Raw genomic sequence first — 23,995 nt, 5'->3', positions numbered from 1 at the left:
CTTTTAACAGTAATTGTCATTAATGATCTCCTGCTAAAGTTTTCCAATATTATATGCTCTTTATTTATAGTTTCAGGTGCCTTTCTAAAAAGTTACTGTATTTGAACACAGGCTGGATTAATCTGTTTATCAAAACAGGATTATTGTGCACAAATTTCCATTTTAGTAGTATAATAGTAAAGTTCCTGCACTGCTTGAAACATGCTGAAGAATGATCCCTGTGAGAGGCCCCAACCTAGTGGGCTCAAAAAGTGAGAAACTAAAATAACAAGGGCCTTAGGAAAATGTTGGTAGAAGTGTTTTGACAGCTTGAATGGATTTACCTGGGCTATGCTAATATTCATTTTACAGAGAATTCAAGTTGAAATTAAAGAAATATTTGCCTGCTTAGAAATTTACCACATCTGTTAATCTTATGCCTGAGCCAAGCTTTTGCATACAGTTATGGTTACTAATAACATTACACACAGTTTGTTGAGTTTGGGTTTGGGGTTTTTTTGCTCTTGGATCAATAAACAAATTTATGTATAACTTCTGGACATTGGGTGGCACCATTGCCTCACATAAGCCATATAGCTGCCTTCTAGCTTAAATTTCACAATGTTGGCTCTGCTCCTTTTTTCCTTTAGCATAACTATATAAGGCAAGCCAGAATGCAGAACTAGTTGCCTTCTTTCTTCTCTCTCTCTTTTTTTCTTTTTTTAGTTTGATTTTAAGTAGTCATCTTGCTTTAAATAGTAATGGATTTTTAACCAAGAACTGATGTTGCTCAGTTGAGGGAAGTGGTGTTTTGATTTCAAGTGCTGAAATGGAAAGATGCTCTGTACAGCCAAACTGCTTTCATGTGCATGTGCACCAGCCAGCCTGTGATGAAGCTGTACAATAATGCAAAAAGCAGGAATAGCACCTCTGTGTTTAAAATTCAGTTTAAAATTCAGTTTAAAACGATTTTTTAATTAAGAGCTGATTTGTGTCCATAGCAGGGCTGATATATCAGATACCAGTATGTGTTTCTGTATGGTCAAGATTCCTCTAGGTTTACTTTTAAGATGTATTTAGGTCTTTTTAATTGGACCTTCATCTCCTTCCGGGCAGATACTTTGTCCCAAATCAGGAGACTGGTATAAAAACATACAACAAAAATACCTTTCCTTACACTGGTATGATTTTTTTTTTCCCCAGGGTTCATTAAATTTATTGTAGACAGCAAAGTACTCAGTAGATAACTAATAGTATTTTGTCTCCATATTAATTAAACTGTCAGAGACTGCATTTTGAAAATTGTCTGAGGAGTTACACAGTGGTTACTACTGTGGAAGTGAATGAGACAGTAAAAAGAAATGCAGAATTTCCATTAATTTTTACTTTATGTCTGTATTTGAGGCAAAAGTGCAGAATTAAGCTTTGATGTTGTTTCATACAGTCTCATGGAAGAGCTCTGTCAGTTATGTAGATCAGCATCAGTACTAACTTACTTGGGGGAAGGCATTCTGATGAAAGCTGTAAGAATAATAGTGATTTTTTAAAAAAAAATTTGGATTAAAGAAACCCCAACCCTGTTTCCATATACATTGGCTGGTCAACCTAAAGATAGAAGTTTAGCATAAATAGAAATCTGCCTAAAAGTGTTTCTGATTCTTTGAAAATGTTGCCAGTCAGTTGCAGTTTCAGAAACAATATCAAATAATGTATCAGTAGTATCTGCTGTAAAGAACTTACGAACCTGCTGCTTGTCAAAGTTTCCACTGTTAAGCCTTGTAAAGAATGTGTTCACTAGAATCTGAGCCAACTGCACAATTAAAGAGCAGATCATTAAAATACATTTCTTGGATTATCTCTTTGTAATGTGTGATCTGAGCAGCTCTATATGTTTGTATTCCTCTAGAACTGATTGCAGTGCAGTTCTTTAAGTTCAAGACCTTTCATTCTTCTTTTAGACCCTCACAAATAAACTTGCAGAAACAGGTAACTTCATTTCAGAGCTGAAAAGTGAGACAGAAGCCTTAAATAGACACTGTGAGAATGGGTGAGGACTGGTGATCTAACACTGGAAGCATTCTACTTTTTTATTCTTTTTAGTGGGAACAGAAATTGAAGAGAAACATGAGACTATGTCTCCAGTACTGAAAAACTGTGTAAGGACTTTCTCTAGGTCCACTAAGGATATGATGAGAAATAATGTCCAAAAATTAAAAGAAGGAAGTACCCTTTGGCTACAACAATGTTTGAAGCTCAGTGTCAGCCAGGAACACGGAGCCAATATCTTGCACAACTGAAAGATACTTTTGATTTCTGGTGTCTCCCTGGTTTGAGAGGTGGCTTGTTTCCTGCTGTGAGCAGATATGAAACAACCTCTTAAATTTCTTTCTAATTCCTCTTCAATTCCACCCCATGATTTTAACATTGTACATTGTGTAGTAGATAAATCTGCTGGAAACAATAATTTGTCTTTCAAACTTACTATTCAGACCACAATCTGTTACAGTAAATTCACTGCCAAATGAAGGTGATGGTAAGATCAGATTGTCATGGGTTTAGAAGAGATTGTTACCAACTGTTGTGGGTTGACCCTGGCCAACAGCTGAGTGCCTCCACAGCTACTTCCTCACTCTTCCTCCTCCTCCAGCATAACAGCACATAAAAGGAGAGCAAAAGTTGTGGGTTGAGATAAAGAGACTTTAATAAATGAAGGAAAAAGAAGGGGAAAGACCCAAGGGATGCCGAGGCAGTTGTTCACCACCCCTTAGTGCAGTGCCTAGCCATGCTCCAGGCCTCTACCTCAGAGGTCACACACCCACACGCCTTCTTCTAACCCAGCTTCTGTTGGGTAGCAGAACTTTATACGATATGGAATTTGCCCTTGGCCAGTTTGGGTCCTCTCACAACTTCCTGCTCAACTTGGGGGGAAGGATAGCATGATATGGGCTCTTACGAAAGAAGTTAACTCCATCCTGGCCATACCCAGTACACCAAGTTTTTTACAGCATTTTAGGTAAAATTCAGCAAACTAGTTGTTTTCCATGCTGTCTACACAAAGCTTGTTATTGACATTTACTGTGCACGTCATGGTCATTTTCTTAGGATTGGTTGTGTTTTCTGTAGAGCTACGTAAGAAGTTGGTACTGCTGTTATGCCCAGTGTGTCCTACTGCTTGGCCACAAAACAGTTTTTCCAGACTCTTAACTGAGCGGTTTTAATTTAGAACTGTGTGTTTTGAGGGTTTGGGCAATGTTGTCTTGTATGATGTCACCATCAAACTCTCAACTTCTGCTGACTTTTGTAGTTTCCCTGTGTCATCTTGACTTGATGTTGTTGTATTTGAATGGTTCTGTACCACCTGTGGCATCCTGTGGTTTTTTGATCCAGTCCTATTTGACTTTCCATATCAAAAGCAGAATGAAATAGTCCTAAGGGAGCAATTGCTGGTGGACATGATCTAAGACTGCTTTGAAGCTAATACGGGCTGCGATGAGTGCAGTTGCTCTGAAGTGACACCGGGCTGTAAAGGCTCCTAAGGGCCACTTCATAACTGAAAATTTCTGGAATGAGGAGTGCTCGGATTCCTCCTGTCAGTTTTGATCAATAAGGTCCTCATCTGGTTAACTACTCCAGCCCTCGTTTCCCCTTATGTCACTCAGAAGGACAAGGCAGATATCCACCTTTGAGTGGAGACGATCAGAATGCAGAAGTCCTTTTCAGGCAATCAAATCTATTTTTGTTACATAGAAGATGCTTCTTGTGGCTTTGTTCATATCAAAGGATGGTTTTTAGGTGACATTCATAAGCAAGGATGGTTGGCAAGCTCAGAATTGAATAATTTTACCTTTAATAATGACTGATATAATGACTTTAAACTGCTGTTTTGCTGAAGTGGGAGGCCCCAACAGGCAGCAAATACCAACTTCTGTGCTTGGAGTGAGTTTACATATCCAAAAATTGACTGATTTTGTCTGCAGGCGTGTGTCAGGTAGGCGTCATGTCTTTTTCTACTCTTCTCCCTACCATCTCAGAATAAGAAAGTAATTAATCTGGGAAAGGCCTTTTGAGGTCATCTGGTCCAACACCCAGCTCAAAGCTACTTCTGAAGTTGCACAATTTTCCAACTCTGCTTGTTCAACAGCATGATTATTGTGCACACCCGAGCTGGTTCAAAAGTAAACTGCTTCAGCTGAAGAAACTAGCTGTTATGTGCCTGCCACTGCTTAGAGTGTTTGCATCTAAGTACACAGCCCCTGTGCTTCTTGAGATTATTGGCATAAAAAGCTGTAAGACAGACATACGCCGAAGTCTTTGGTGCCACCATCTTATAGGATGGATTTTTCCAGGGTCTAAAGCCTTGTTAAGATGTTTCATGCTGTCTGAGCATCTCTGGATATTACTGTGACTACTTGTCTCTTCTTCCACTCGCAGGAATTCTTTTATTTTTTTTTTTTTTGGCTGCCAAATTGGGATGTCATAACAATGTTTAAGTTGGTTTCTGAACTGTCATGCTTTACAGTGCAGCTGTAATAAGGCAAAACAAAATATATGGAAGCTATTTGTGAGACATGGGACATCCTGAGGCACAAATCCCAGGAGATGATGCAGGTTAATCAATACTTGAGTGATTATGATATTTACAGCTCATCAAACCAGCAGAAATGTTAGAGACAAATTCATAGGACATTATTTGACCACGCACTTCAGTGGTCCTTGAACAGTCTGCCTCATTTTTTTCCCTGCCACTATGACTTAGTACACAGTTGAGAAAGGTAGGTGATTTTTTATACCACTGTTTCTTTTCTTGTATGAATTAGAAGCTGGGGTAAGTAGTTAATGTTGCCACTAATCTTTTTAAAACAAACAGAAGTATTTTGTTCATACATGATTTTGCTCAGTTAAATCCCTTATTGTTTACCTATACTATGACTTTCGGTTGACAAGGTAATATTTTCACTAATTTATTAAAAGACAGTAGCAGGTCTTTTAGGACTAATGTTTTGTATTTTTAAATAGCTACATTTCAGCAGGGAAAATACAAAGAGCTCAGTGCTTGGTAGAGGTAGTTGTGTGTCAGATGGAAGCAGCAGGAGACCGAACAGGAGAGAGCAGCAAGTCTGACAGTTCTTTAGGCAAGCTGTTCATCTGACCAAGGGAGTGGGCAACATGCCCTTGGTGTATAATCAAGACTGAAAATCTTCAGTCCTCTACATCTGTCTATAGAAGTTTCTCCTTGACTGTGTGCAGTACAGTAGACAGGAGCATCTCACAATCTCATCACTTGAAATCTGGGGACCTGTGTCAAGTTCCACAGCTTGATAGATCTTCTGTTTCTTATCTGTAGCTTGGTCTGTAATGGTTCAAAGATGTTGAAATTCCTGTGTCCTGCTCCCTCCCCTGAGTGTATAGATTCTGCCTCTTGGACAATCCAGAAGATATGCTGCAGAAGGTATTTTCACTGTTTCTCTGCCAGAAGACACAGGAGCTGACTGGCAGAGACAGTTAAGCACTCATTACTGCTCCGTAGGAAAGGAACTGTCTTTGATCCATCTTTACAATCTTATAAGAATCTGTGACTGGTTGCTTCATGTCCAGTGTTTTTCCAGGTCCTTTCTAGAGAGCGTGTAATCTAGTAACAGCAGTCTCTATCATGAAAAATTGCTTGGTTGAACTCTATTCCCGGGACTCCTTGCTACAGCCACACACCAGTTCTCTATACAGCTTTGATTGAAGGCTGTAAGATTTACCTTAAATGGAGTCCTCAAATTTTAATTAAGAGCCACCACTTCCCAGGTTAACCCAAGAAGAAGAGAGACTAAACTCAGACTACACTGTGGGCTGGCACAGGGGTTGAGTGGAGCACTGAATTCCCACAGTGTTCTGGTTGTCAGGTTTACAGCATGTACATGCTGATACTGCAACGTTATCAGTTCTCCTGAGCAAGATGGGGCAAGTCCCGGGCCAAGTGTCACTGAGTCATGTCTAGAGTATGGGGGGCTTTCCCTCCTACTGCAGGTTTCTCCCAGGGAGAGCTGTTTAGAGTGGTCCAAAGGGGACAAGGGAGTGGAGTTTAAATCTGAGCGCTGCAGAATATCAGAACTCCCATATTCAAGGTCACTGCCTAGTGTTTGACAAATGTAGGTGTATTCCCAGGGTGTCAGTATCTTAGGGTATATAATAATAGACTGGAACTGTCATTGAAATACTGCCTTGAGTAGCTGAAAGCTGAGAAATTGTTCCCAAATGCATGTTGTGATTCAAAAAGTAACTGTGTGATTCTGAACTCATTTGGATTGGTTTTGCTCATTTCCGCAGGATTAGTCATCGCTTAAAGTTATGCCACTCCTTATGCAACTTCCTGAGTAGGACAGAGAGGTCCAACTGCAGAAGCCTGAGGAAGAGCTGGAACAGAACTCAACTGATGTGACTTGTAGGCCTGCCTCTGACAGAAAGGTCTTTCCACCCCATCTATTGAAAGAAACTAAGAAACTCTGTCATCCCTGGATTAAACATTTCTCATATGTCTAAAAGAACAAAGTAGTTGCAGTCACGTTCTCTAATTCAGTAATCGCTGTTGTGTCTGGTTCATAATTTCTCTGTTTTCCCATATTATAATCCTTCTATAGAAAGAGATGACAAATGCATTTGGTTATGCATTTGAAGAGTTATGCATTTGAAGAGTTATGCATTTGGTATGCATAACTTTACAGATATATATCTCTGACAGTATTTACTTGTATTTGCAGTCCTCCCTTTTTAATCTCAGAGGTGGGACAGCAAAAGTGCTACATTTGTATTATTTAGGAATCTAAAATACATGTAATACTATAAAGAAAGGAAGCTTGGTGGTCTTCTAAACCTCTGTGTTCCTTAATAGAATGTTCATTATTTTCAACCTTCCTGAGATGGAAATTCTCAGTGGGGTAGTTAGTATAACAAACAAACACAATCTGAGTGTGTAAGTAGAGTAGAATTCAAGAAAAAGGGTTATTTCCTACTTCCTCTTCACAGCCCTAAATATAAGATTTAAAACACTTAAGAGTTATTTTTCTTAACAGTTGGAGCACACCAGGTTTATGGTAGAGTTCCATATTTCTTGGGGGTTGTTACAATGGAATTCCTCTTATTTGTGACAAGGCAAAACACTTATTACATCTCAGAAAAAGGCTGGGGTTTTTTTTTCCTTACAGACTTGCTGCATGGGGAAACATTGGAACATGGGTATATCTTAACCACTTTGAAAGGGAAAAGTCTTATATTTATCCCAGATGTTGTGGGCATGATCCTTGTGATGTGAATACTTAAAGAAACAGCATAAAACAGAAATGGAAGAAAGGGTGGGAAATGCTGCTGAAACTTACAAGGAAAACCAAGCAAATGCAGATACACCTGTTAAGCAAAAGGTTTAGTATCTTTTGTATTGTTATAGTCCTAGAAATGGAAGGATAACTTTCTACTTCTTTTTTTTTTTCCAGTAATGATGAACATGCACATAAAACCAGACAGAGAAATAGTATGTAAGTTTCTACTTTGTTGGCATCAGAATTATTATTCTTGAGGCCAGCAACTTATCTAGTGAATCAGAATGTCAGCAACAAGCACTTGTTCTGTAAGGCAAATAACAAGCTGTTGTTGTTCACACTTGTGCCTCATTTTCCCTTCTCTTGCAATATCAGGGGGTGTGTGTTTAGCAAATACATAAAGCAAGTTGAGTACTCCAAAGAAGTCTAGCTAACATATTTCTATTGTGATACTTTTAAAGGAAAGTGTGAGGTCTACTACCAAGTTACTGTGATATAGATGTGCTCGATGAACTTGCTGAGGAAGTGAGCGTTTATCACTGTGAAAAGGTTTCCATTCATCTTCACAATCAGTTCTCTGGCATATTTAAGGTGTCCTATTGAAACCACTTGACCCAGCAGGAAAAGAATGCCATAGATCTAAAGGTTGCAGAGTTTTGAAGAAAGATCCATGCTGGGTCCCATGCTGTTTGCCTTACTGGATTAAAAATAGTTTATGGCTGGCATGGACACTGCACCATTTGTCTCCAGTGAGGTCAGTGCATACTGAATGGTTGGGTTGCTAGGAGGGGTCTGTGTGAAAAATATTTGAAGAAAAAATATGCACAAATAGACCTGGCTGGAATTCATGTTTATGTGTACCCAGCACGTAAGGAATTGTTACATAGGGCACCAGGTGTTACGCTCAAGATCATGTTTAAAGGCAAAGAGGAAGCCTGCCTTATATGTTATACACCAAGAATTTTTTTGTTCTTGCTACTGTAGTTGAAATGTGAAATTCTAATAATTATTAATACAGATCTAATTGTTACAGAAAAAGAAATAACAGTGCACTGAAAATTTTCTACACACTGCTGGGTTTCTAGTCCTACCACTGCTCACCTTTCTGTGGCTTCCATGGGTCTGAAGGACAGCAGTTCAATTTTGGTGTGTATGTGGGATATTATAGCAAGTTGTCAGCATGTGGACGGCCTCACTAGGACAAATCTGACATTCCTGTGGATGGTTTCTTTTTCCTTGCTCCAGAATTCATGTGGGGTCATTTTTTGTTTGCTAACAAGGTTTCAAACTTTTGATCTTTCTTCATTGGTCTGTGGCTCTGTTACATTCAAATTTACTGTCTGTATTGTGACATATATGCATGTGGAATCTACTTTGTCCTCTGTGTTACCCCTAAAACCAATTTTGTGCAGCTCCAGGTCTGCATTTCTTTAGCCGTGCAGTCTCCAGTGTCAAGGCTGTGCTTCAGGTCACATGCCTGTACTCCGTGCTGCACTCCGTGTCCCCACTCCTGGTCACACAGGTAGTTAGGAAAGGCAGACTGAAGGTACCGCGTGCTCTCCTGGGCTTGTGAGAGTTGTTTTAGAGATGAACTAGGTCCCTTGCTCTGGTGGATGATGTTCCTGTTACCCTGCTGGGTAACATTTCACAGAATAATGGAACCAATTAGGTTGGAAAAGACCTCTGAGATCATTGAGTCGAACCCATGACTCCCATGACTGAACACTACCATGTCAGCCACACCAGGGCACTGAGTGCCACATCCAGTCTTTCCTTAAGCATCTCCAAGGTCGGTGACTCCACCACCTCCCTGGGCAGCCCGTTCCAATGGGTAGCTCAGAAGCGTTAATGGCTTAGGAGAGCTGCGCTCACTGGGATTGTAGTGGGCAGGATGTACTGGGCAGGATGCTCCCTGCCCGTTCCCGGGAGCGGCGGGTGTCCCGTGATGAGCGCCCCGGGAGGGCGGGGAGCCGCGGCCGCGCGGGGCCGCAGGGCGCTGCCTCTCCCGCTGCCGCCGCCAGAGGGCGCGGCGGCCGCCGAGCGCCTCCCCCTCCCGCCGGCGCTGGCGGCCGGTCCTGCCGGGGAGGAGGGAAGGGGAAGGGAAGGGAGGAGGAGGGCGGGCAGGCGGCGACGGCGGCACCGCCACCAGCCAGAGGCCGCTCGCCCGTGCTCCTGCGGCAGAGGCGGGCAGCCGGGCGCACCGTGCCCCTCGCCTCCTCCCCGCGCCGTGCGGCTCAGCGGCCCCCGCCAAGATGTCTCGGGAGCTCGGCTGCAGCCGCTGGCTCCTCTTCGCTGCCTGCACCCACCTCGTCTTCCTTCTCCCGCCGCTCCGCGCCCGGGGTGAGTGGCGGGGGCCGGGCCGGGACGCCATGGCGAGGTGAAGGGAGGAGACCCGGGACGCTCGGCCCCTCCGAGGAGGTGATGACAGGGAGGAGGGCACGGAGAGCCGGAGAGCTCGGAGCGGCGCTGGAGCCGCCGCCGCTTCCTGCCCGCTCTATCCCGCCCCGCGCGGGGAAGCGGGCGGGGGAGCCGAGCTGCCCCTGTTCCCGAAGTTTGTTGGCGATCCGGGCGGGAGCGCGGCCGGGCGGCGCGGGGTCCCTGCGCGGCGCCGGCTGCGGGGGCAGTGTCGGGAGCGCCTCCCGCCCCCGGGGCCGTGTGCGGGGCCAGGGGGTGAGGGCAGGGACAGCCTGCCCCGGGGAAACCGGCCCTGGGATCGGGAACAGCTTCGTGGAGCAGCCCGCCGGACCCAGCGCGGGGCACTCGTGCTCGTGTTTGGGCAGCGCCGCACTGACGGGGTGTTCTGCTCAGGGCGGGGGAAAGCGAAAACCGCCCGGCTGAAATGCCAGCCGAGAGGAAAGACATATACTACTGTGTTTTAGAGATGTTTTCCATGTGTCTAGTCAGGTGGGAGAAGATTAAAGGAGAAGGATTAGTAGTATGTCAGCGGTTGGGTTGCTACAGGCTCCTGGAGTTGGGAGCTGTTGGCGCGAGTGTAAGAGACAGAAGTAAATGTTTACATCTGTTCTGTTTCTCATTATTTCTGTTCCTGAATATTTCTGTCTTTGTCAGCATAGGCTTGTCAGTTTGTTGCGAGCCTTTGGATTTGATTCTCTTTCACTGCTATGGCTTGTGCATCAAAATCATGCAGGGGAAAACTGGTACTAATAAATCACGTTTTCAGCAAAGTAAAACAGTGATATTTTGGTTTTTCTTCTGCTAAACACTTTTCCTTTCACTGACACAGCTTGGTTTTTGGAGCAGTCCTGATCTCTACAGCTCTTCCTAAAGCTGCATTTCATTCTTTCTGGGATGAGTAGTTTTGCTCCAGTAAGGTACTATAGCACTTGTAACCTCAAACAGGTTGTAATCACGGTCAGAGAATAGCAGCTTCAGTTTTTTCCCCTATATGTGTTTATTGTATATACATGCATACATACTACATACATGCAGGTAGAAAGCAGAAGTGGAAACACTTGTATTCTTGTTTAGTAGGTCTCAATTAATGCTTGCATGGAATTTATTCACCAGAAGCTTCCTGCAGTATCATGGTTTTCTTTTGGTTTTTAAATACCCTTTTATGTTACAGAATCCATCCTTTCCCAAATAACCCATGCTTTTGAGATGGCCTGGATAGTGAGTTTGCAAAACAATCAGCTTTGTTCTTGGAAAACAGAAATAATTTGGTTTGCCTTCCAGAGAAGCAAACAGCTTGTCTGTCAGTAGTTAAGTGATGTCATAAATTCCAGCTTGCAGGTGGCAGCTTACAGAATGTGAAAATGTGTTCAGATGATTTTGTATGGTGTAACTTCTAGGCAATCAGAAGGGATCATGATGATGCTTTTTCTTCTACTGTTTTTCTTTGCTTGCCTCTTATAAAGATACTGGTGTTCACAGCACTCATTTAGACATTTCACTGATTCAAAGTGGTGATTTCAGCTGCCTTCGTCCCATATGTGCCATTTGTGTAAAGAAATAAAAGTAGTTGCTTTTATTTTATGAAAAGCTTCAGATGCTGTAAATTTGCTTGCATCACCCTCTCCTCTTCCTCCTTCCCCTGCTCTCTCCTATTTTGTGTTGATGAATCTGTAGTTCATTCTTATCTGGCTAGACCAGAGTCTTTGATGCTGATAGGGTGGCAACAATGAAGAAATATTATAAAAGCTTGCATATAAATACACGAAACTAATTTATAGTGCTCACAGGCTGTCTCATCATGGAAGATGCCATCTCTTTGACTGACAGCATCAATGCAAATTTTCTCTGGAATCATGTCAATCTATAGAATCTTATGTTCTTTGAAAACTTGGAAGGGGTAAGAAACCCAACCAAAACAAAAATAGGCCTTTCATTAAATTATTATTAGAAGTACAAAGAAATTCTATTTTAAATGTTTTCTCTACGGTGTACAACATAATCACTAGCTGTCATTATTTGAAGTGGTTATTGTTAGTCATAGTTTTGCCATATATTAAGTAATAGCATTGTTACTTTTTTGTAGCTCATTTAAACTGACCCACAGCTCAGTGAGGTGGTTGGAACGACTGGGGTCAGTCAACCTTGAATCAGACTCTAAAAGAGGAGTATAACAGAAGTGTTGCTTTTCTGTCTCAGGTGAATTAGTCTGTGAAAGCAAAGAGTTAAGTCCTCAGTTTTTAACATCATTTGCACTTCAAGGACATATAATTGTAAACGTTTGGAAGGTGTTTATGCTTGAAAGGTTATTACTGAAGAAAGGATTACGTCTACATATAAAATGTGATATTATATAATTGTATATATTTATCCAGTTTACTGTATTTTAATGCTGCAGTGTTTACATCCATTTTTCTATCCTGCACATATTCCTGCAGTTCAGTTGCTGAACAATGAAAATAATTACTGGCTTTTATTTTCTAGCATTATAAGCAAGTCTAATTACTTACCAAAATTTTAATGGAAATAATGGAATACTTGACAAAAATAATAGGAATTGAAGGAATTTAATTGAATAGGAATTCTCATATTACATGTCCAGGTTTTAAAAGGATCCAAAAACGTTGTCTAGCTTTTCCAGTGGATTTTAGTTCTGCTCTCAAAAGACATAAAGATAAGATTGATGATAATACAGAACTTTAAAGTCTTTCTAAAATTTCTTTCCTTTTCTTATCCTCAGTTCTTGGCCATTTAGCAAAAGGAGGGTAGGACTAGTGATTGACATGTTCTGCTTCTGTCTGCTGTGCCAGATGACATGATGTTAATGCACAACGTGTGTTAAAAACCTTCAGAGTACACAATGCATTAAATAATGAAATGACAAATACAAAATTACAGGTTGCATTTAAGATGGTGCCTTGCTGGTTTTTTTTAATGCTTTGGGTAGCTTTGTTTGTGAGAAACTGTACAGTTAATCACCCTGGTCTTTTGGTTACTGTGGTACCCACAGGGCTTGAACTTTTACCAGCTAGTAAGTTTCTCCTTGCAATATATTTTCTCTGTGCTCTATGGCAAGTCAGTGGTCCTACTGAGGTATGCTTACATTGTATTAGAAAACACAAAAGGACTAGAGGAAATTCTGGATTTTTCAAAGGTACCTCTAGCTCCAGAGATTGAAATGTGTTTTAGGGAGTTATACTGAAAGAAATCTGTTGCAGTTGTGTGAATTAATGATGATGTTTGAGCATGAACAGTTTCTGTTTTAGGATAGTAGCATCTGATAGCTCCTGGACTTAGGTCATCCTTCTTTGTGCATGTGTGCCTTGCACACAACAAAAAGATGTCCTTCACACAGAGAATTTATGGTTTCTGCCTGTGTTGTACAAGTGACCTGGCCATGAACTGCATCTGGAGTTAGAATATTTCTATCAGTGGTCTACTCCCTGGAACATCTTTTTCAGAAACCCCTTGGAAGTGAACTGCAGGTGAATGAATTAATCTTGGAGATGTCCACTTGTACCAAGGCACTGTATTTTCTACCTACCCTGCAGTCCCTTTGTTGATATGTTGCAGGCCAGCATGTTCTTCTCCTGCTGCCCTTTTCCCAGTAAATCCTTAGAAGAGCATATTTATTTCCATGCTGAGAGATCAGGTTGCTTAGCCAGAACAGTCTTGGTCACAGTTGATTTCTGAAGACTGCTTTATCAAATTAGATGTGCATAACAGATTTGCTAATCAGGTAGAAGAGTGTTGCTAAGATAAATCCATGCAGTCTGTGTGCGTGAAAAGCTTCATTACTGTTGGGTGAAGACTCTTGAGGCTTTTTTGGTGGTGTCTTCAGAGGTCTGTTAGTCTGTTTTGTGAATGGTTCTTCAGTAGTTTAAAAATAGTCTGAACAGTTCTTGTCTTATTAAAATGTATTAGCTGGAAAAAGTCTTCCTGATATATTTAACATAAAAGATACCAAGTCATTCTAATGTGTTTAAATGTTGGAAGAGGAGGGGAGGCTGCCTTTCTGAAATCACAGGGAATAAGAATGATATAGCGAGAGACTTTAGCATTCATTGCATGTATTGGTTTGTTGAATAAATTAAATGTGTGAATGTTGAAATTGCACTGTGTGACAGGGTCAGAGCTGGTTGATTTTTCAAGGTTCATCTCCTACAGTAGTGATCCATCCCCACTGCAGGAGGGCAGGCAAACATGGCAGGAGGCCCACATGCACAAACAGGAGCTCCTGGCAAAACTCAAACACGAAAAGGAAGCACACAATAGATGGAAATACAGTCAGGTCACCCCAAGAGTAACATGGAGACACTGTCTGAGAGTGCAGGTATGTCATTAGGAAAGCCAGGGCCCACCTGGAGCTGAATCTGGTGAGGGATTCAACTTGTGAAAGGTAAGAAGGAGAGCTTCTGCAGGTGTATCAGCAAAAGGGAGACTAGGGAAAATAATAATAGGCCTTCTTATGAATGGGGGACAGGGATAGAAAAAAAGGACATGAAAGAGGTCAAGGAACTCGGAACCTTCTTTGCCTTGATTGGTATTATTAAGACTCACCTTCAGCAGTCCCAGGCCCCTGAAACTCATGGGAAGGTCTGGAGCAAAGAAGAGTTAATCTCACTGGAGGAGATCTGGTTTAGGGAACATTTAAACAAAATGGACATACAGAAGTCCACAGGACCTGATGGCAGGCACACACAAGTGCTGGTGGAGTTTGATGATGTCAATGCAAATCTTGATAATCTTTGAAAGGTGGTGGTGACTGGGGGAGATTCCTCAAGGCTAGAAGAATATCACCCTGGTCTTCAAGGAGGGCAAATATAAGTTGGCTGTTGTTACCTCAGTCCCTGGGAAGGTGGTAGAGCAAATAATCTTTGGTGTCACTACCAAACAGGGAAGGACAAGACAAACATATGAAGGACAAGAGGGTGATTGGGAGAAGTCATTGTGTTCTAATGAACCATCTGACTTGGTGGGCTCGTGGGCTCTGATGAGTGGCATGATGGCTCCAGTAGTGTTTAACCTTTCATTAATGACCTGGACAATGGGATGTGCACCCTCAGCGAATTTGCAGAGGATACAAAATGTGCAGGAGGAGTTGATGCACCACCTGGTTGTGCTGCCATTCAGAGGGACCTCAACAGGCTGGAGAAGTGGGCAGACAGGAAACTTGGGAAACTGAGTTCAGCGAAGGGAAGTACAAAGTCCAGCCCCTGACAAGGAGGCACCTCATGCAACATTGCACACGGGGGGCACATTGTCTGGGAAACAGATTTGCAGAGAAGGACTTGAGAGTCCTGGCATGCAGCAAACTGATCATGAACCAGCAGTGTGCCATTGTGGCAAAGATGGCCAGCAGCCCCTGAGCTGCAGTGGGAAGAGTGTTGGCAGCAGGGCAAGGGAGGTGACCCCTCCTGTCTGCTCAGCACTGGTGAGACACACCTGGGGTGCTGTGTCCAAGTTTGGGCTCTCCAGTACAAGCGAGACATGGACATACTGGAATGAGTCCAGCAAAGGACCATGAAGATTATTAATAGATTGGAGCATCTGACAGACAAGGAGAGGCTGAAGGAGCTGAGGCTGTTTAGCCTGGTTCAGGGAGGACCTCCAAAATGTAAATACCTGATGGGGTGCAGTAAAGAAGACAGAGCCAGACTCTGGTTCTTAACAGGACATGAGGCAGTTTACACAGTCTGAAATACAGGAAATTCTGTTTGAACATAATTACTTCTTTCTTTGGGGTTTGTTTGTTTGTTTATTTTGTTGTTTGGGTTTTTTAAAATCTAAGAATGATTGAACACTGGAAGAGGTTGCTCAGACAGTTTATGGAGTCTGTTCTAAAAAATAATCAAAACTAGACAAGACTAAACTGACTAGACAAGGTCCTGAGGACCCAACTCTGGGGGGTTGAACTAAATGACCATTAGGGATCCTTTCCCACCTCAACAAATCTGTGGTTCTGTAATACCAGGATGAGTAGGTTGTTTAATTAATTCCCTGAAGAGCTGTCTGTGCTCTCAAAGATGCAGTGTGAAAAAGGTGATCTGATTATTGTTTGATTTATTTCAAGGATCACGTGTATTAATATTTTATAAGGCTTAGGACCAGTGTGGCATGGGTTATTGAATGCACTGTGGTGACAGAGGCAGCATCTCTTGTCAATCACAGTTGTCTTAGTTCCCATGTGTCATTCTCCAGGTGCATATTAAAAACTGAAAAATTAGGCTTGTGCATAATCTGAATTTATGAGGTGATACTTCTTCAGGTTAATACTACATAATTAATACATTTCCTGGAATAAGGATGTTTTGTGTTGATCTTGTAATTGGGATCGTGTCAAGAAGAAAGTGTGGATCTGGTTTGTGTGGGGGAAGCTATTCCTTGTCTGAATCTGTAAATACTGTTATTTTGGGAGAAAAGAAGGAAAATGACCTTGACATTAGCTCAGTTGGTTAGAGCCTGGTGCTCATAACACAGATACAATCTCTGTACTGGCCATTCACTTAAGAGTTGTGGGTCCCTTCCAACTCAGAATATTCTCTGATTCTGATTTATGGGCACCATGAGTCTGCTGTGTTAGAATGATGTCTGGATCTAGTGGTGTTATTTGAGATTCAGATTAATCAGAACCTGAGATACCAACCTCCACTCATGGGCACTTGATGAAATTTGATCTCCAGCTGGAAGAGGATAGGGATGTAGGTATTCAGAGATGGGGCTCCATAGACATAGGACAATCTTGTCTTGCTCTCCTATGTTGTAGGTCTCTAGTGTGTCAGAGGAATGATAATGGCTAACAATTCACTTTGAAGTCAATTTCAAGCAATAAATAATTTAAATTTGTAGTGAGACAATCCACTTGAATCTGTTTTCTGCCCCAGTTTTTAAGAAGACTATCAATTTGACCATGATGAATAGTATCTTGAATTCCTTCCAAATTGTAACAATTTACTTTCATTTGCATCTCTTTAGTACTTTTAAGAAAAAGATTTCTTAAGAAGAATCTTAGCAAGGCTTTCTAAAGTGAAATGGAACTACTTTTACAAATGAGCAGGCTGAGGCAAATTGATTAAGTGACTACATCAATAACAAAAAAAAAGCAACACCAGAACCCATTTTACAATTATTTTTCTAATACAAACCAGAAGTGTATGCAAAAGGTGGTGTCACTATAAATAGTTTAAGATAATACTACTTCTGTGCAGATTAGCTCTGTGGGGTCCCTGTTCTTTTTGTGAACATTTATTTGGGTCTCATATATTTACAAGTTTGACTGTTGTTCGAAGATGGCATTCGAAGCCTGTGATAGTCATTTTCACTTTGATAGAAATTTCTGTTAGCCACTGTCAGTTTCTGTGGTTCCAAGAGAAGCTGTGATAATCCAAACTTCAACCTAAAAACAGTGGACTGCAGGTCTCCCATTTGGTAGCACATTAGGCTGTTATCAAGTGAGCTACTGGACTGAACAGATTTTTTTTTTAAAGGATTTATTTGCCTTGAAGCCAAGAAAAATTGGCTTCATATCAAAGAGTATTTTTTTTCAGTGATGGTATAGGAATTGTCAGGCAGCAAATGTATAAATTCTATAAGAACAGACTCTCATGTTCACAAAGATTATTACAAATACAGTGTCATTTAATGTGAAAAATCTACCTAAATGATGGGGGGGGGGGGGGGGTGTTGGGTTTTTTTTTGCTGCAGAACTTTGTCAGTTGTGAAAGTGAGCTCCTGTAATGTGAAAAAAGTCCGTTTTTTCTTTCAGCTTTTGCTGTAAGTGTAGTTTCTGAAGGTGCAGAAGATGAGACTGAACTACCAGTACTGCAGGTAATAAATTTTAATTGCTAGAGCAGGAATGTTTTACAGACATTATAAAATAAGCTAGAATAGACCAGAGCAGAAAGCCTAATATCTGTAGCATTGATTATTTTGATCATTGACTCCAGTAGTACTAAATGTCATATGATGTCTTTCTGTTCTGTGTCATATAAGTTCTTAGTGCTATTGCTGTTGAGAAAAGTTTTTGAATATATAACCTTTATTATTTTAAAGACAGGTTTTACTTTCTTCTTGGTTCTGCTAAATATGTAATACACTGAGAGGGAAATGGCTGCCTCTCTGCCAAATTAGCATTATTACATTATTACCATTCAAGTCACGGCTCAAGCAAAGCTTAGGTATGAAATTTCAAATTAACAGATTAGGAGAACTAATGGCCAGAGCTAGCCCTAGCTTTAAATAGCATAATGAGTGTTAGGTGTGTATGCATGCATGTCCTTTGACAGACTTCTGACTACCATTTTTGTATGTGTATGTATTTGTAACAGATATTTGTGTATGTATAAAAGAAATTTAAGGGAGGAAAATCAAAGTACTGGAATGAATCAAGAGTTAGAATCTATAGCTGCCATTTAGATCTAGTGATCTGACATCAAATACAGTAGAAGTATAGTCAGAAGTACGTATTTCTAAGTAATTTTTGGTTCTGATGGTGATTGCTGTACCTACAGTAATTTTTCTAAATGAAAAATATCCCTACTGCAAACTGCTGATCTGCGCAGTGTATCTGGGAGGCTCGGTAATGTCATTCTGTTGGCATTACTGATAGGTTGCTGTTTGATAAATTCCGTTACTGTCTCAATCCAGCTGTTATCCTTCTTATACAGGATATAATTTATGAAGGCTCTCCTACTATTTTAGTTTCAAAACCTTCCCTCTGATGAAGTCAGAGGTGCTTCCTAGAACTCTTCAGGCCAAAATATCTTTTTTCACCCCCTTTTTTTTTAAAAACATTAACAGGAATATAACCAGCAATAATTGTTTTGTGTTTTAATAAAAATAATTGTAAATATGGCTTGTTCTTCACACTGTGTACCACAAAACACATAGGTTTTCGTTTGCACAGGAAATCAATCTTCCTATGTTTTCTCTGATAATAGGTTAGCTTAGAATGTTAACTTACTGTGCTATAATGACAGTGTTGTGTATAGATACCCAAAAAAATTAGTGTTATAAGAAATCTTTTAAACTTTATTGACCCAGGCAGCAGAAAAAGGGTCATAAGAATGGATGCAATTGCAGTAATTTTTGAAAAGGTTTAACAGAGAGCTACCAAGGAAGTTGGAGCTTATTCATTTCAGTGTAAAAGTCAGAGGAAAGATCATCTGATGCAAGTAGAGCTAAAAGGATTATATAGATCTGATATTTTAAAAAAAGGGAGGGGGTAAGTATTTATAAATAGAAATTGGCTCAAGGGTAGGAAAACTATTTATGAGCTTATTACTGGGGAGTGCCTTGTATGGCATTTCTGTCTGAAAGTCTTGAAACACTTGAACCAAGATAAGTCCTACAACATTCTTATGCAATTAGTAAAGATGAGTTTGATTTTTCATGTGAACAAAGCAAAGCACTGGGATGCTGTCACCTGGGATAAACTGTGCAACAAATGAAGGCTCTGTTTTCCTTTCTACAGTTTTCTAGGCAATGCAGAGCTCTTTCTCCAGTCCTCTCTCTCTTAAACCACACCTTTCCACTCTATCTCTGTTACTTAGAAGCAATCAAATATGCTCCTAAGATATTTTTATGTGTGTCTTGTTTCCTGGTTAATGATGCAAATGCAGTGTCACTGTTGTCTCTTCCTCAGCACTCTGATAAAATTCCATCACAAATGTTTGTGATGCCTGGGTAAATGCCGGTGGAGTCATGTTATGTGCAACAACCTTTTGATATTTGTCTTGATACAAATTGCATTTGAGTCCTTTAAGAATTGTTTTTTGATAGAAGTTTGAGAGTAGATTAAGTGAATAAGAGTGTGCTGGGGGGTTTTTTACACTGAACAGGTGTGTTTTTATTGTAGAGCTCCATATTCCAAACTTAGTGCTTGGGAGATGCATTATAAAAAAAAAAAAGATATTGTTAGTAATAATTTAAACAGCTGTGGTATAAATTGAGTCATGGCAAAGCATTTTCTATTTTATTTTCTTACTCTTACTGTATTTTCTGAATAATAGCATGTAATATCTGTTGCAGTTCTTGATGTGTTTTTTTATTTTACTTTATTTTTCATATTAGTTTTTGAATTAAAACCTCTATGTATGCATTTATAATCTGATGAGTGCTTTGACTCCCAGTGTTTTTCTGTAGAACTATTTGAGGTTTTGTGTGTATTCTTACTTGGGTTTTTTTCTTTCTTTCTTCTAGAAGACTGAAAAAAGTAGAACAATCAGTAAAATAGGCAGAGGTAAGTAGAGTATAGTGCTGTTTCACAAATACTTTTTCTTTTCTTGTTTCATGTAGTTTCATCAAACAGAAAATTCTAAATCTTTGTACTTGAAGTTCTTAAAGTTAAGTTTTTTGTGAACATGCACACTTGCACTGTGAAACGGATGAATTGCTTTTTGTAGCACACTATAGTTTAAAATAAAATTTTATGATACCTAGTAGCTGTTCTTGTAACAATTTGAGATGTAACTGAATTTTACCATTCTGCTAGTCTCTAATTGTACTTGTAATAACTAGGGTTATCATAAATTGCTTGTAACAAGGTATGATAACCCCGTAATATCTAGAAGCAAGTATTTAAGAAGCATGTCAAACATTAATAGGTAAAATAGTGGTAAGACAATTTTTTGCTGCTGGACATGTGATAAATAATGAGAATAAAAATTCTGCAGGGTTCTGCCTTTTCTGAAGACAAGTCTGATGCCCTTCTGGCAAAAAGTTAACAGACCCAACTTACATTCTCTGCACTGTAACCTCGGACTTCCCACTCTGCTAAACCCTCAGGACTTGGCTCTGCTTGTTCTAAAAGGACCCTGCTTAATTATGCCTGTCTTCTGGCATTTCCTAATGTAACATTTGTCAGTGCTGTTAGAGTTTGAGGAGCACTGGAGAAAGTGAACATTTTGTGGTGTCTCTGAGTACTCTTTCCTGTTACTATGGTTAAAGAAAATATACTGGACTGGATGAACTGCTGGTCTGATGTATGAAAATACATCATTTTTTGCCTCTGCCTAATAAAGTTATTTTGGTTTGGATTTGGGTTTTTTTTAGGTCTTTAACCCATTCCTGTAGGTAAGATGTAAGAGTTTGAAACAGAGTGTAGTTCCTGATGGTTCTTAGTTCCCCTGATACTTCGTTTTTCTCTTTTAAACTGTTATATACACATCAGTAGCACTTTTGGATATTAATCTTTCAAAAGACTGTTCTTTCTCTTGCTTTGTTGAGTGTTTCTCAGCTTGAGAAACAATTTAGGTGTTTAATATTATAACTATTTTCTGTTGACATTTTCATACACTGAATATGTCTTTTTGTTAACTACTTTAAACTCCCTGTAGCAAAGGAAACTATTTCCATTTGATTTAATCGTCAAAGTAGATGTTATCTTATTCCTAGAAAGTATTCTGTTGTGGAATGTCACAGGTGTCATTAAGTGTACCGTAAGTGAAACTAAGTGTTTCCATATCTGTAAATATACTGGTACTAAACCAGCAATTTTATAAAAACAAGGTAATGTTTGTTTTTTACCTCTGTGGATGTTTTTGGTGTTGTGCATGTAGATTTAGCCCTTTGACTCTCATTAGCATCAACAAAGTGTAGTTTCAGTTTTTGCACCGATTTTAATTTTTGCACAGGAAATCCAGCAAAGATCTTGCTAGGCAGCAATTAGTTGCTATTCAGATGTTTTTATTATGCACGGGATTTTTAAGCAGTTTGGTGGTTCAGAGCATGAACAGTGTTAATTCCTATGCTGTGTAGGAAAAATATGAAATGAATACTGATACCTAAACCAATGCTTACTCAATCTCCACAATATATCACCAGAAACCTCCCAGAATTTGACAATGTCTTGATGAATATGCTAATAAATTGAGGGAAAATAATATTGAGGGAAAAGTAGAAAAGCAGCTTACTGCAGCTTTGAGCTGTCATAGGTCTAAATTAACAAATAACTGTTCAAAGGAACAAAGCAATACAGTCGATCCTCAGGTCCTGGACATAGCAATCTCTCCATAATCTTAGTGCAGATATTTGTAGTTAATGCTCTTTCTGTTCACAATGTTCTCCTTGTGATCCTTCTTCATGGGCTCAGTTTTAGTCTTTTTCCTTGTCATTACTTCTTTCCTTTGGGCAGTTTTCTTCCATCTTTGTTCCACTGTTCTTCACTCATTTTATTCTGTTTGCCAAGTTAGCATATAATTTATTTGGTCTGAACTTTTTTCCTTCTCCACAATTTTCAACATTCTGTACAGATCTCATGGGCATTAATTTCTTTCCTTGTAGTGCTGTCTTAAGTTGTTGTATTCTGAGTTTCCTGGTACACTTTCTACGTAAAATCTGTAAAGTTCAGCCTTTTGTGGCCAAACAAACAGAAGCTGCAGTATCGTGTGTTACTCCTCATCTTACACATTGATTGATACTTAGTTAATGGTCTTGAGTGGGTTATACAGCATAGATCAGACTTGTTAAGAATTTTGCAAAAGGCATCTGTCCTCTTCCCTTTCTCATCCTCTGTTGTCTGCTGTGCTGTGCTTCTGAATGGGATGATATCTTCCTGTTTTTCTAAGATTTCTAAGTATTGAGGGATTATTCTATCTACTATTGTCAAGAAAATTTGGCCACCCGTGTCATGATCTATTGTACTTTATAACAGGCACTTTTATAATCCATAAACATTTGCAAAGCTACTTCATTATTGTCTTTTAAATTTCTTGCAGTCTTCTCTCCCATTTGAAGTTCTTAGTTATGATGCCTTAAAACACTGTGAAGACTTGTGAGATACTGATGCTGTCATATTAGATAAGAGTATCAACTTAGTGTTCTCATGAGTGTGTTTCTCCATCTGATGTTCATTTCTGGGTAGGGTTTTAAACTCTTTGTTTGGGAAGCATCTTTTCTGTTTCATGTTCATGCATTTCCTAGTGAGGGGAGATGCTGGTCTCTGACTAACACCTTTTAACTCGGATGATAAGGAATGCTGGTGTATTGGAGGAAAAGCAACCTCATGAGTGTGACTAGTTAACTGCTGCACATCTTCCAGTCATGCCATGCTCTTTATAAACGAATCTTTAAAAGGGCTGGTTTGGATTTGTGTGTGTGTTAAATAATGCCTTTTTACTATTTCATGAAATGTTTGTATAATTAAAGGAATAGCTTACTGGGTAATAGATTCCCACACACACCTGGGTTCTCACTAGCTTTGGAGCAAATCAGAAAATAACTTCTTTTATCTTCTTATTTATCTTCTTAAATCTTCTTATTTTCTTGTTTACAGAATTAAAAGGAATTGTATTTGTCATCCAGAGTCAAAGTAATTCTTTTCATTCCAAGAGAGCAGAAGATCTAAAAAGAGATATTTTGAAACAGGCTGTAGATCTTGGAAAGGTATGTTGAGATAATAAAAAGTGCACCTTGTTATATATGCTGTTATTACATTTTACTAAAAATACTGAGGTTTGTTTCCTTTTTATCAAGTCCATTCTATTTCTTTTGTTGTTTTCTGTGTGCTTATAAGAAAATTATTTCACTGGTTATTTACTGATTGTATGCTGTGATTTATCAGTACTTCTAATTTCAACTATCAACTTTTTTGTGTAACAGCTGTTATTGTTTGGATGACATTTGATGCAAAAATGATAAGAAAGACCTGGAAGAAGGCAATTTTCCAGTATGACTGTAGTGTGTTTATGGAAAAAAAAGAAAAAAATGATGTATTCTTTATGAAGTGAAAAACATAGCAATTTAATTATTAGTTAGAATAATTTTAGGTGAGTATTTTAATAGCGCAAATGAATTTGCTGTAATGTAGATTTTGTCAGAATTTCATTGCACAAGTTTGACATCATGGCAGTAGAGCAGAAATGTGTGTGGACATTAAAATCCTAAGGCAGGATTCCCCACTTCTGGCAGCAGCAGTCCTCCACACCTCCCTCACCCCTGTCCCTCAGTGATGCAGCCCCTTTCCTAACTATTCCTTGTTGCTCTGCCACCCCTCTGCAGCCTGAGCACTCTGCCCTTGACCTGCTGGTGGGTCATGCTGACCTGAGAGCTGCATGCTGTACTTAACGTTCTAATGCGAAATTTGACTTGTAAAGCTTAAGCCTAGAGAGAAGATGTTTTTAAGAAACTTATATTGAAAGTTCAGTGTGCATAAACAATGCTTTATTTTCTTTGTCTTTTATAAAATTAAGAAAAATTTAGGAGTGGCACACATCCCCGATGTGAAATTGCTTGCTGTGAGGTTATTTGACCTATTTTTCATTTCCACGTTCTTTGTTGTAAAGGAAAAAGAAGTCTAATGTAAA

The 23,995-nt window shown here is 39.8% G+C and overlaps 1 protein-coding gene across 3 annotated transcripts in view; it reads left to right on the top strand.

The window, feature by feature from the left end:
* Nucleotides 1-9,445: 9,445 nt before the first annotated feature.
* B3GLCT (beta 3-glucosyltransferase) overlaps nt 9,446-23,995 on the top strand; it is a 50,033-nt gene continuing 35,483 nt past the window's right edge. Inside the window, exons 1-4 of one of the 3 annotated variants that reach the window (XM_069012483.1) lie at nt 9,446-9,620; nt 17,458-17,519; nt 19,896-19,932; nt 22,966-23,075. In XM_069012483.1, coding sequence (XP_068868584.1) covers nt 9,533-9,620; nt 17,458-17,519; nt 19,896-19,932; nt 22,966-23,075 — 297 coding nt within the window. In that variant the 5' untranslated portion in view covers nt 9,446-9,532. Of the gene's footprint in view, nt 9,621-17,457; nt 17,520-19,892; nt 19,933-22,965; nt 23,076-23,995 lie in introns of all 3 variants that reach the window. The other 2 variants (XM_069012474.1, XM_069012494.1) reach the window with 2 other exon arrangements.

Source organism: Aphelocoma coerulescens, chromosome 1 (assembly GCF_041296385.1).
Source record: "Aphelocoma coerulescens isolate FSJ_1873_10779 chromosome 1, UR_Acoe_1.0, whole genome shotgun sequence".
In the NCBI taxonomy this organism is placed as follows: domain Eukaryota; kingdom Metazoa; phylum Chordata; class Aves; order Passeriformes; family Corvidae; genus Aphelocoma; species Aphelocoma coerulescens.
Note: the sequence above shows the minus strand (reverse complement) of the source record. Positions and strands in the feature narration are given on the sequence as shown.